This window comes from Trichoderma aggressivum (assembly GCF_033847375.1).
Source record: "Trichoderma aggressivum f. europaeum strain CBS 100526 chromosome Unknown scaffold_035, whole genome shotgun sequence".
NCBI lineage: Eukaryota > Fungi > Ascomycota > Sordariomycetes > Hypocreales > Hypocreaceae > Trichoderma > Trichoderma aggressivum.
Window position 1 is genome coordinate 224,246 of NW_026946401.1, and position 11,889 is coordinate 236,134.

Sequence of the window (11,889 nt, forward strand, 5' to 3'; positions counted from 1 at the left end):
AGTAATCTTTTTATATATAATATTATATTCCTAATATTAAATATCACTAACCACTGCTTTATGTTCAACAGTAGCCTTGGTAATGTCATTGCAGTTAGATAATTGCTTTTCATTACCTGAAGTATTCTGCACCAGGCGCCTTGGGGATTTCAAGCGGAGATAAGCCGACAAATCCGCTCTCTTTACCTCATTGTCGCCGACAAACATTAGATCCACCTCTTCGAGTGACTTTCTCGCGGTCTCAACATAGAAAAACCAGGCGACCAACGCCGCAATAATGTTGAAGACCATCAAGATAACGTAAAATTTCCAGCCGATATTAGCCAGACCAACAGATGTGATAAGAACGATAGCATAATTAGCTGCTCAGTTTGCTCCATTAGCAATGGGAAGCAGTCGCGCTCGGTGCTAGGTCAATATAACACAGTAACTAATGTTTACTCTTGACTCCAAAGATTGGTTATAAACTTCGGCTCAAAATACGCCGGTTACAAAGATCGGCTCCAAACTTCGGCTGTAAAGTTCGGTTGCAAGTCAGCCGCCCACATATTACAAACTGTTGCATGAAAAGTGGCTAAACATTCCAATCTAGCACGGTGCTTATGTATATGGAAGGGCGCTCCCCGTTGATTGAGCAAATATAAAGAGTTATTTTCTTACCACTCACATCCTTTTCTTCATCTCGGCAAGACACTATCATCAGAATCATCGACAACATGTCTCACCTAAAGTATTACTCCTACGAGGGCGTCGGTGTGAGAAACCGAGAAATATTCGGTTATAGCCAGGCCGTGCGCGTGGGAGACCGAATTGAATGCGCTGGACAAGGTAGGTAGCCAAAAGACCTCAAGTTGCTGGACACGATCCAGACATGCATTCAGTGCTGACGAATATTCTTAGGAGGCTGGGATCCTAAAACTGGCGAATACCAAAAAGACCTCAATGCACAAATTGACCAGGCCTTCGCCAATGTTGAGAGGGCCTTGAAAGATGCCGGTGGCAAGGGCTGGTCTCAAGTGTACCGCATCAATTCTTACCACGTGCCGATTAGCAACCAGGCATTGGAGGCCGTGACGAGGAATATCCGACATTATATGCCTGGGCATCAGCCGATTTGGACAGCTGTAGGAGTGGCACGTCTAGCTGAGGATGATATGCTCATAGAAATTGAGGTGGTTGCGCATGATCCGGAAGGCGCACAGGAGGCCTCGAAACTATGATGTATCTATCTTTTAGGGCCTGTTTAACCCCAAGATCGATGACGAAACGATCGTTGTATTCTCATTTCGATATCAATGTTGAATGCGTCTTACACTGAATGATTTTCACCACTACTTCCACCACCAGTGTACAGCATCTCGATTCTAGTCCCCTTCTTATGATAAGTCTCTTGAGTTTTGAAACTCATGGGAAAGTTTTTGAAGTACAACGCCTTATGGAGAAATGGTATTGGTATTACATCGTTTGAGGGATATATGGCCTGCCAAAGAAATGCTATATCGCATACATCTAGAGGACCTTCAATTGAATCACAGGATCAAGTTTTCCCGTATGTATATCGTAGATATATCCCGTAGTTCGATCAGCAAGCTCTTTTCTAACAAGTGGTGAGTTTTTAACAAATTCGATGTCATCTCGAACACTCTGTTCAAGGCTAGTTATCATAGGAACGGTTAGCGAATGATCTGGGAACTCAATTGCAATTCTTCCTACTCTTCATATCCGGGGAGCTGAATGCTTGGATGGCCGGGCGCCCGCTCTTCGAGGGCTTTGTGAATCTCGTCGTTCTTGAATATTCCAGCCGAGCAGTCTGTAGGAAGAGATTAGCCATTTACGAAAGAGTGGAGATTTATGTCTGGCATTACTTGTATGGTGGATGATCATTATGTCTTCAAAGTGAAGAAAATGGTCCAAAAACAGCATATTTTCGAATTGATGTCTTATACGGCCTGCGACACCGGTAGCTACAACCGCATCTATAAGAACATTAGCCTAAAATTGCTCATAAAACAGGGCATTGGAGTACTAATACCCCATTGCTTCAAGCCAAGGAAATCCGAGGCAATAATTCGAGGATCGTCGCAACTGACTGTTGAGAGGAGTATTAGTATTAGAACACTAGCTTGGGAAAAGAGAATAGTTTCGCACCGATGAATATTTTTGGCATTGGTATCTGCTTTTCCATTGGCAAGTTACTCATATCATCGAACGTCAGTATCGGTTCAAAGTTCTGAGCTCTCTGGCTGCAGCTTGAATTAGCACGTTTTACCTTGGGTATCAATTTACAACGTACGCATTGCGCTCAAGAAGCTCCTGTAGGCTTGGTCGTTTGTACGTGGTAGCCTGACTTTAGCTTCTGTTAGAGAGTGCCCGGTATGCAGCCATAAGTGCGCTCACTCATTGAGCTTGAAAAGCTGCTTGGAACTTTGTCTAGCAACCATTGTGTAAGAAATAAGTACACTGTGTCCCCAAAGAAGTAACAGATGGAGAAGAGTCAGAGGCAGCCCGCTTGGCCAACTTTAACGACATTATATATATTATATACGCTAATTACAGCGACAGGAAAAGAGAGAAAATAAATAGAAAAAGTGAATACATAAAACTAAGTGAATACATAAAACACTCCAGGCAGACCATGGACACGTATTGCCATTCCGAATATTACTATACAAGTGGGATGACCGATTCCGCATCCTGGCTTCCATACTAGTAGCCAAGATAGGATTGCTTATAAATAAGCTTTTAGGATCGCTTATAGCAACAAACTACCTGTTATTAATGTCACAAGTACTTGGCAATCACTTCCCCGAGCTCTTCATCTCTCATGACTTTGATGCCAAGGAGCTCATTATCCAAACGCCCTAAAAAATCCCCTCCATAGCCCTTTCCAAGCACAGAAATATGCAGAAGCGGCATAAGTCCTTTCTTGTAATCAGAATCTGCCTTCCTATACTCAACATGTGCCTCTCCCAAGACAGCAGCTGAGTTGACATATGTCAATTCCCAATCTTTGCCGTCGATTTTCTTGGCTATTTCGATGATCTTGTTTTGCGTAACTACCGCATCATGGATGTAGACATGTCGATTCTTTGTCTCTTCGAGGTGACTCATCAAAGATACCACAGCTTTGCTAATGGTTGTGAGAGTCGTTGTACTCCAAGGAAGGTTGCCATCATCGTAGATAGTGGCAGTATGCGTCTTGGGGTGAGCTAAGAAGCCAGCCTCCAAGCCCCAGTCAAAGAAGGCACCAGTGCATATGGCAGTATAACTGAAGTTGGGATGCTTGGCCACCATGGATCTAAGATACTGAAGAGTATGCATCTTGTTCTCAAATACAGGGAGCTTCATGCATTTCTCATTGTCGGTGTCGGTGCCAAATTCAGCTGGAATGAAGCGACTCACACCAGCGGCAACAGCGGCATCAATGAGCGTGTCCTGGCTGCCGACTGGGGTATCAACGGGTAAAGTTGCGATCACAACGGCGTGATTCTTCAGGGCAGCAGTGAGCGAAGGGACGGAGTCGTAATCGACCTCGACAATGTCCAAATTTGGGTGCTTAGGGAGCTTAGAAGAGCCACTGCTTATACTTCGACTGAGGGCGGTAACATGATGCGCAGCTTTCAACAGCTCATTAATAATCGGGATCCCAGCAGAACCTGTGGCGCCCGCAATCGCAACTTTGACAGACATGGTGCCGATGGATATGTGTAAGAGTTGTGTAAGCTCTTGGATTTTGGGCTTTTTTTTTGGCGAGAAAAGATAGAGAATCAAAGAATAATAGACTTTTAAGTGCTGATTTGTGTGTTGTGATTTCTTGTTTCTATCCTCCATTATATAGGCATGACAACCTAATTCATTCATTTTCTTCTTTATTAAGTAGTAATGTTTTGAAGCTCTTCAAAACGAGTAATGGAATAGCAGCCCCATGAAAGGCCGGAGGAGGACTTTCCTAAAACGATTAAAAGTTGACGGTCTAAAAGTTTATGATTAGCCTCCGAAAACACTTTATTCCTAGCGTCATCTGGTTTGGAGCAGTAGAGCAGTGGGATTCCGGTTCTTCGATCGATTCCGAGTCTTACAGCCAATCGGCCTGCACTTCTCCATTACTAATGCCGCGGAGATGTTATGTTCATCCCACAGGAAGATTCATCTCCACTATTTAGACCGGTAGTAATGTGCACTTACACGGAATGTGTGAGAAATAGATGTAGCATCGTCTTACATACGGGGGCAGATATATAAGAGTTCATGACGGCACACATGGAATGCCGCATTTACTTGTCATAGTATACCTTGCAGCATATTATTATTACAGGTTATCAACTTGAAAGCTTCACTATGAGTCCAGCCCCAAATACGTCTGTAGTCCGAGTTGCAGTCACTCAACATGAGCCTGTGTGGCTTGACCTTGAGGAAACTGTGAACAAAACATGTTCGATTATAGAAGAGGCTTCAAAGGCCGGTGCCAAACTCGTCGCCTTCCCTGAAACTTGGATTCCTGGATATCCAGCATGGCTTTGGTGAGCGATTGATGCAACCTGTTGCTTCATTGATAAATGCCCACTAACTGATAGTGTTTGGTGTGAAACAGGGACCGTCCTGTTGACTTTGAACTTGGGGTTCGATACGTCCAAAACTCACTGAAGATTGAGAGCCCAGAAATGCAACGTATATGCGATGCCGCTGCATCAAACAAAATCAGCGTATCACTCGGGTTCTCGGAACGTGACGGAGACTCTTTATATATCTCCCAGGCTTTGATCAACGAAGAGGGAGAAATTAAAATGACGCGCCGCAAGATGAAACCAACACACATGGAACGTACCGTCTATGGAGATGCATCCGGAGACAGCCTAGCAAGTGTCGTCGAGCTACCCGGCGTTGGTCGGGTAGGAAGTCTATCATGCTGGGAGCACAATCAGCCTCTACTGAAGTACTTTACTTTTTCCCAGCACGAGCAGATACATGTCGCTGGATGGCCACCACTGGACCCGTTTGTGGAGGGACATTCTAGCTTCTGGTCCATGTCGGCTGAAGGTTTGTTGAAGCTACAGGTTATCATATACCTATTACTGACCATTCGATATCTAGGAGCCCTTAACCACTCGCAACAATATGCGATCGAATCCCAGTCGTTTGTCCTGCATACCACAGCGGTGCTCACTGACGCAGGGATTGATGTGATGAGGACTAAAGGCAGTTCTCTAATGGGAACGCCTCTTGGGGGCAGTTCCGCCATCATTGGTCCTGACGGACGTGTTCTCAAAAAGGCAAATACCCCAGGAGAGGAGCTTATTATTGCAGATATAGATTTGACGGATGCCACCAAAGCCAAGCTTTTTGCAGACGCGAGTGGACATTGTGAGTAGATTTCCATCAAACAATTTAGGAAACAAAGCTAACTTGCTTATTGTAGACAGCCGACCAGATTTGCTTTGGCTTGGCGCGGATACTACTCGCAAAACAGTCGTCAGGGTCCAAAAGACAACGGAGAGACGGACAGGGACATCTGAATGACTTGTAGAAACATGAGAACTCGTTTGCAAAGAAGACTCAATCCATCTATGCAAGGAGGACTTCAACGCATATGCTTTGTCTGCCTACTTGTTTTTGTTCTGTCAAGCAATAGTTGCGGAATCTCAGTAACATTGATGATCAACTCTTGCCATTCAAGTGAGACAAAGGGCCACCAGAGAAACCTGAAATGAGCTCCCACGAAGGGACATCTGCTTCAGGCTCATCTCGAAGTCCTCACCGGCCATTACTTCAACACTGAACATTATCATGAAAGCATAATAACGATATAAAAAATAATCTTAGATGGTATTTATTTATCTTGTTTTATTTTGGTTAATATTTAGGTATCCAAAGTGATGCCGATTATATAACTATCATTCATATCAGATACTGCTCATGAATTTGCGGACATAGCAACAGTAACTGCAGACTCCTTGATGCCTCCATAGTCCTTTTCCTCATCAGCTGCAAGCTCAGCCTTTCTTTCATTCCTCGCATCCCAGGTATTCTTTTTCGAAATTGTCCGCTTCCTTATAGAATTCAAGATGTGCTGCCCCATTGCCTCAATATCTTGCTCCACTTGTGCGTCCTCAAGCATATATGACCTTAACCGTCTTCTCTCCCAGAGGAGGTACAGGCCAACAACAGCCAAAGTCAAGGGAATGGTAAAAGCCCAGTATATCCAAAATTTGGTGGAAACCACAGCAGCTGCATCTGTGCCGTTCCCAAAGTCGAAAAACGTTGTTGAAAAGATTGACTAGGTCAAAAGTCGAAGATTAGTCACATGTAAAGTAAAGCCAGAAGCTATAGCATGTTCCTTACTGCTAAAAATGTTCCAGGAAGGAAAATGGTGCCAAGGAGTGATATTCCCTTCATGGATTTGGATTCGCGTTCGCTTGTATGGGCCAGTTTTTTCGAATCAGAGGCAATCTGAATATTTAATCTACTTTCCCTTTGAGACATAATGCTGTATAGCTGCACATTGTTTGTCAATAAACTCACGGAACAAGGCTAGAGATGAATAGTGGACGTACGGCTCTTCGCTGAATCTCGATTCTTCGCATGGACGTGTCGGCATATGTTTGTATCCCCGTCCACCTCTTCCTATAGAGCTCCAGCCTCGCCATCATTCGCATCTGGAACCTTTCGACCACTGGCGTTTTCCGCGACTCAGGGAGCGCTTGAATGAAAAGCCGGCCCACTTCCTCGAGAGAGTCAATGATGGAAATGTAAGGGGCTGGATGCTTCCACATCATTTGCGCCTGGCATTCGACCAGGTCTCTGTTAACAGCTTCGAGGTCGATAGCACCGTCGCCATACAAGTACTCTTCGTCCTCAAGTATTTCACCGCGCATGGAGATGGCGTTCTCAAGTCTTCGCACCCAGTGTCGGGCTTCGCGCTGCCTGATTTCCGAGGTCACCGAGGATTCGTGACCGAAAATAATCAACGGGAGAAGCATTGGATGCTCTATTTCCGAGGCGCAAACCTTGAGCTGTTCGATGGATTTTGAGATGTCGGATGAAGGAGTACCCTTGCAAAAGCCGGTCGTGATGCCCGTGCCGAGCTCATGGCTCAAGATAAGTTCCCAGCCCCTCGTCCTACCCTTTTTCAAAACATCACTCTTGCGGAATATCATATCTATATATAAGTTAATACCTCATGGACTAAGAGTATCTAAGCACTGGATATTCACTGACGCAATCGGGTGCTGCCATTATCGTCACGGTCCACAGTACTCCAGAAGAATGGGCCGACAACGCTCGATGTTTCAATGGCTATGTGAGGGAGGTGCAGAGTCTGCACCATTGCCGAATATTTCTCATGTGTCATGCTTATGCACTGAGGTGCAAACGTATCCTTGTGTTGAGCATTGTCTTGGAGTCTTGAAGAGTTAGTCACGGCCGTCGGGGCCTGGTTGCTTTATTGGCAAAAGTGCAAACATACATTAATCGCAGCCCAGCGTCGAGGTGTACGCCATCTGGCTGCTTGATCGGCTCAAAAGCGCCCTTTCACCAGAGAATTTGGTCAATCATATGATGTGCTTGTTCAGACGCTAGAAGAAGACAAAGAGCTCACTCACCTTTCTGTGCAGGAAATTGTTAAATTCGCTGGAAGGTAAAGTATGTTGCTCAATTGAGTTGAGCCTAGAATCCTGCAGAAATTACCCTCAGTATGTTGTCAGATGACTCTCCGTTGATAGTGCCCATACCGAATAAGAAAAGATTTCTAAATAAGACGTCTTTTCGTCGACCACTCGACATTCTGCAAGTGCGTTTTTGAAGGCGTAGCTGTCTGTGGTTTCGCCAGCCATAACTCCGGATTGCGTTTTTGCATGTAGCTATGGTTGATTATTTTCTCCAGGTTTGTGTGTCTTGTGTAGACAAGCACTGGATTCATTCAGTTAAGCAAGTTGGGCATATTTAGGCACGCAAGGCAAACTAGGCACACAGGTAGGCAGATAAGGCGCGAGGCAATCAATCATGCAGGTCAGTGTCACCGACTCAGGCTACATCCAAGTACCCATTGGTTACACAGCTATTACGGACCAGCTGAGACTGGAGTGTCCCGTTGTAGCCTAATCATATATGCGTATTAAGTATTAGCTATTAAAAAGTCTGTATCTATAAGTCTATGTTTGTTTCATTAAGTCATATGCACGTCTATACTTCTGCAGTCGTCGAATCCTTCTCTCTGTGTTCCCAGCCAGCCTTGACCAACCAAAACATGGCCATCCACGGTGTGACGAGCAGACCCAGCACTCCACCCAATATCAGCTTGAACACTTGGGGCACCCACTTGTTATGGTAGTAATAATCGCCGCCTTCCTTGACCCCGAAAGCAGTCAGCGCGCCCATGAAGATGGGCCATAGTATGAGAAAGCTCACAACAGCAAAGCTAAAACCTCTCAAAGCCTGCTGAATAATTTCCAGTAAGGACCATGGTCGAGGTTTCCGCTCAATCTCGGCAGTGGCATCTTGCGGGAGGAAGAAGAAGAATCGTAGCCAGGGATGTGTGGGCTGTGCGATGAAGCCGATGGGCTGCACTCCGCCCTGGCTAAGATCGTAGCGAAGGATGAAGAGCTCGATGAACCAGGTAATTATACATTGTATAATGATGGTGACGGCAGCATCACCGGCAAATGTATTGGGAAGCTGCCAGAGACGAATAGGTTTGCTTTGCCTTGTATACATGGCTGGGTAATGTCAATTAGCAACGCGTGTTGTAGATGGACTCGGTACAGAGGATAATCTTACCATAGGCAATGGCAAAGTTGATGCCGCCCGAGAGTATCAACGCGCCAATACCATCCAAGCCAAAGATGTAAAAAAGTTGGTGATACGTGAAGCGTGAGCTGGGTACGGTTTTTGATCCGTTTCCATCTTTTGTGTCCTCCGCAACAGGTCGGCTCTGCTCTTTCTCGTCTACATCGGATGCTGGACCTTGAGTTGAATCCTGAGTTGGATTCTGAGCTGGCACTGAAGGCTCAGCGGCCCCCGTTTCCTGATCTTCAGGGACCCCCATGGCCCCAATTTTCAAGCAGCTTGATAAACAGTCGGTAGCTCCCTCTCGTGATCGAATAAGTTCAAGCTGATGAAACGCCGTAATCCAAGCAACAGGCTTTTGAAACACAAGCAAAGGTTATGAGAGCAAGTCTAGAGAAGAATGAGCTCAAGATTTTTTTTCTCTTCCCTTGTACCCCAGGTAGCAGGTCTTTAAGCTCAAGACCCCCAATCAGTTCTCGGCAAAGGGGGGCGTGAAATCATCCTTGTAACTAACCAAGCCATTGCGGAATAGCCCGACGCCGGCACATGGATCAATTACCGAGCACGAATACGGTGAGAGCGCCCAGGCATTTCAAAGCAAAGCTCTCGCTGGAGCTTGGAGCAGCTGACATCGTTTGTAGGCGTATTCAGCCAACAACATCATGGGGCGTGTTCTCTTACGCGTAAATACAGAATGATATCGATTTCAACAGTTCTTATCAGTGTTTTACCATGGACAACACAGCTTCTTGGTGTGTTTTCCATGTTCCCGCAAAGTGAAAGTGGCTCATTGATTCCACGTGTGTCATGACCTGCCGGATGACTCGGTCAGGCGTACAGCAAGAAGGAGAAAAAAAGAAGAGGGAAAATAAAACCTCATTCAACTGATGCCGCGGGCTAACCGAGCCGGATGTCATCCCAGCGCCGTCCCGCCGTAGACCGCCAACGCGATACATTTCTCGTCGAAAAGATGTCATGATCAGGGTTCTTCCGAGAGCCGTTCGAGTCGAAAAAAAAAACACAGACCGCCATGTCTTGCATGTTTCCTTCACCGTCACGCGATTGAGGCCATCTGCTAGGCTAGGACGAAGTTAGTAGCAGCCACTAACCGCTCGCTAGCATTGGAAATCAACAGATCTCTGGGCCCTGATTTCGCCCAGATCACAGGCCGAGCTGCAGTGGGCGCACGGCCCTGTGCCGATGCTCAGCAAAACATTCCGAGATTCCGGCCTCTTAACCCCCATGACGCGCTTCGTCACGATCGATACTATTCCACATCGCAAACCTAATTCTGCCTCAGCCTCGTCCTTTGTTTGCCATCTGGAGTAGTGACGTCATCGGACCCTTTGGCTTCCATTTGTGAAAGACCCTTTTTAAGGGTCACACGGCTAGTTTTTCTAGAAGCAGGTGCTTCATATTACATGTGCTTAGCGCTCTGCTACATCTTTGAAGCATTGCTAAGGACCACGGATCATCAACGTGAGGCTCGATATTTGAAATTTTTTATATATGATGTCGAAAGGATGTATCGCACCCGTTCTAGCCTATCTCATTTGTTCCGACAAAACAGCACCCAGGCAGTAGCACGCCGCGCTCCATATTTCAGATGTCTACCCTAGATGTATATAAGTATTCTGGCTTTATTGTCTCGACATTTTGAGTTGTCCAAGATAAGAGACTGAGTTCGTTTTCCATCCTTTGATTACCATTCAGGTGTCAGCCTGGCTTGCTGGTCAAGTCAACTCTTCGGAGATGTCACCGGAGATGGGTCTCCGCCCTCTACTCCGGTCAGCTCCAAGTCCGATTAGCGACCGTTTATATGTCCGGGTAGCCGGGAGGAAGAATCCTGTAGTTCAAATATGGAATATTCATTCGACACACACTCATCGACTCGTATTGAAACATGCCTCTAGACGCTAACCATCCCGACTTCTGGACAGAGGCACTGCAGTTCACGCCTACAATCCATCGAGATGTATACCCCACCATCAGCCCATCAAATGAAGACATTCAGCAAATTGCACACGGAAAAGTAGTCTTGATCACTGGAGGGGGCAGTGGATTTGGCAAAGTAACTTTTTTTTTCGATGAATCGTATCGTTAACATCCGTAGTAACAATGAGTTCCGGAACAGGGCGCGGCAAAGCAATGGGCAACGGCAAAAGCCTCCGCTATAGTACTGGCAGCGAGAACCCAGCAGAGCATTGATGAAGTTGTCGAAAGCCTAAAGACAGCTGATTCGACCACGCAATTCTTACCAATTGCAACAGACGTGTCTTCTGAAACCGATGTTCGCAATCTGTTCCAAAGGGCAATCCAGGCTTTTGGCAAGATAGACGTGGTTGTTCACTGTGCTGGCGTACTTGGGCCTCTTGAACTAATTGGCGATGCTCCTGTCGACGAGTGGTGGCAGTGCTTTGTTCGTATCCTTAACACTGATGAAGACTACAATCGTTTTATATAATTGACAACCTCTGGAGAATATCAACGTCAAGGGCACTTTCCTAGTTGCACGAGAACTTGCGCGCGCATCAGCCAAAAACGAAGCGACATTCATCCAAACCGGTACTGCCGCGTCCTATTTTGCGAGTCCGCAACAGTCTTCATATACATCATCGAAGCTGGCGACCAACATGATTCTCAGCCAACTACACGAGGGTAAGTTTGATCCGGATTCGGAATGAAAATGGATGCACGCTCATACGTTGAATGGCAGAATACGACAATCTGCGAGTCTTCAATGTGCACCCAGGCATGGCGCTGAGCAAAGTGCTACGCCCTGAATTACATATTTATGCTAAAGACACGGGTATGAGCCATGGCCCTTGGAGCATCAAAGACAGTAGTATTGATTGTGTGTCCTGATGCTATTCGCAAGCTGCAGTTGAGCTTTTCGGCAGTCTTACCATCCATCTCAGCGGGCCAAAAGCGGATTTCTTGAGGAACCGCTTCATTGCTGCAAACTGGGATGTCACTGACCTGGAGAAGCATCAAGATGAGATAGTTGCTGAAGGACTACTCAAAAGCCAGGCGTTCAAGGGCGACATGGGACCAGGAGGTCACAAGTTCAAATCATAGGTGGCTAATAAACAATTGCAGTTCATTGCG

General features: G+C 46.1%; 7 protein-coding genes across 7 annotated transcripts; 3 read left to right on the top strand and 4 right to left on the bottom strand.

Annotated features, from left to right (window-relative positions):
- Positions 1-716: 716 nt before the first annotated feature.
- On the top strand, positions 717-1,220 carry Triagg1_7728 (uncharacterized protein; the record flags this gene model as incomplete). Its single annotated transcript, XM_062902496.1, has 2 exons — positions 717-828; positions 901-1,220. The coding sequence occupies 2 exons, from the start codon at positions 717-719 to the stop codon at positions 1,218-1,220; spliced, it is 432 nt and encodes a 143-aa protein (XP_062753314.1).
- A 289-nt stretch (positions 1,221-1,509) lies between these two features.
- Positions 1,510-2,441, bottom strand: Triagg1_7729 (uncharacterized protein; the record flags this gene model as incomplete). The annotated part of the gene is made up of 7 exons (XM_062902497.1): positions 1,510-1,654; positions 1,714-1,810; positions 1,866-1,976; positions 2,033-2,089; positions 2,149-2,243; positions 2,294-2,347; positions 2,398-2,441. The coding sequence occupies 7 exons, from the start codon at positions 2,439-2,441 to the stop codon at positions 1,510-1,512; spliced, it is 603 nt and encodes a 200-aa protein (XP_062753315.1).
- Positions 2,442-2,781: 340 nt separating this feature from the next.
- Positions 2,782-3,690, bottom strand: Triagg1_7730 (uncharacterized protein; the record flags this gene model as incomplete). Its single annotated transcript, XM_062902498.1, has 1 exon — positions 2,782-3,690. The coding sequence occupies one exon, from the start codon at positions 3,688-3,690 to the stop codon at positions 2,782-2,784; it is 909 nt and encodes a 302-aa protein (XP_062753316.1).
- Positions 3,691-4,338: 648 nt separating this feature from the next.
- On the top strand, positions 4,339-5,517 carry Triagg1_7731 (uncharacterized protein; the record flags this gene model as incomplete). The annotated part of the gene is made up of 5 exons (XM_062902499.1): positions 4,339-4,520; positions 4,592-4,889; positions 4,953-5,037; positions 5,092-5,361; positions 5,417-5,517. The coding sequence occupies 5 exons, from the start codon at positions 4,339-4,341 to the stop codon at positions 5,515-5,517; spliced, it is 936 nt and encodes a 311-aa protein (XP_062753317.1).
- A 394-nt stretch (positions 5,518-5,911) lies between these two features.
- On the bottom strand, positions 5,912-7,348 carry Triagg1_7732 (uncharacterized protein; the record flags this gene model as incomplete). The annotated part of the gene is made up of 3 exons (XM_062902500.1): positions 5,912-6,274; positions 6,552-7,156; positions 7,216-7,348. The coding sequence occupies 3 exons, from the start codon at positions 7,346-7,348 to the stop codon at positions 5,912-5,914; spliced, it is 1,101 nt and encodes a 366-aa protein (XP_062753318.1).
- An 830-nt stretch (positions 7,349-8,178) lies between these two features.
- Triagg1_7733 (uncharacterized protein) lies at positions 8,179-9,040 on the bottom strand (the record flags this gene model as incomplete). Its single annotated transcript, XM_062902501.1, has 2 exons — positions 8,179-8,711; positions 8,773-9,040. 2 exons carry the CDS (start codon positions 9,038-9,040, stop codon positions 8,179-8,181), a joined length of 801 nt encoding a protein of 266 aa, XP_062753319.1.
- Positions 9,041-10,684: 1,644 nt separating this feature from the next.
- Positions 10,685-11,859, top strand: Triagg1_7734 (uncharacterized protein; the record flags this gene model as incomplete). The annotated part of the gene is made up of 5 exons (XM_062902502.1): positions 10,685-10,852; positions 10,916-11,200; positions 11,262-11,439; positions 11,498-11,590; positions 11,666-11,859. The coding sequence occupies 5 exons, from the start codon at positions 10,685-10,687 to the stop codon at positions 11,857-11,859; spliced, it is 918 nt and encodes a 305-aa protein (XP_062753320.1).
- Between the last annotated feature and the right edge of the window lie 30 nt (positions 11,860-11,889).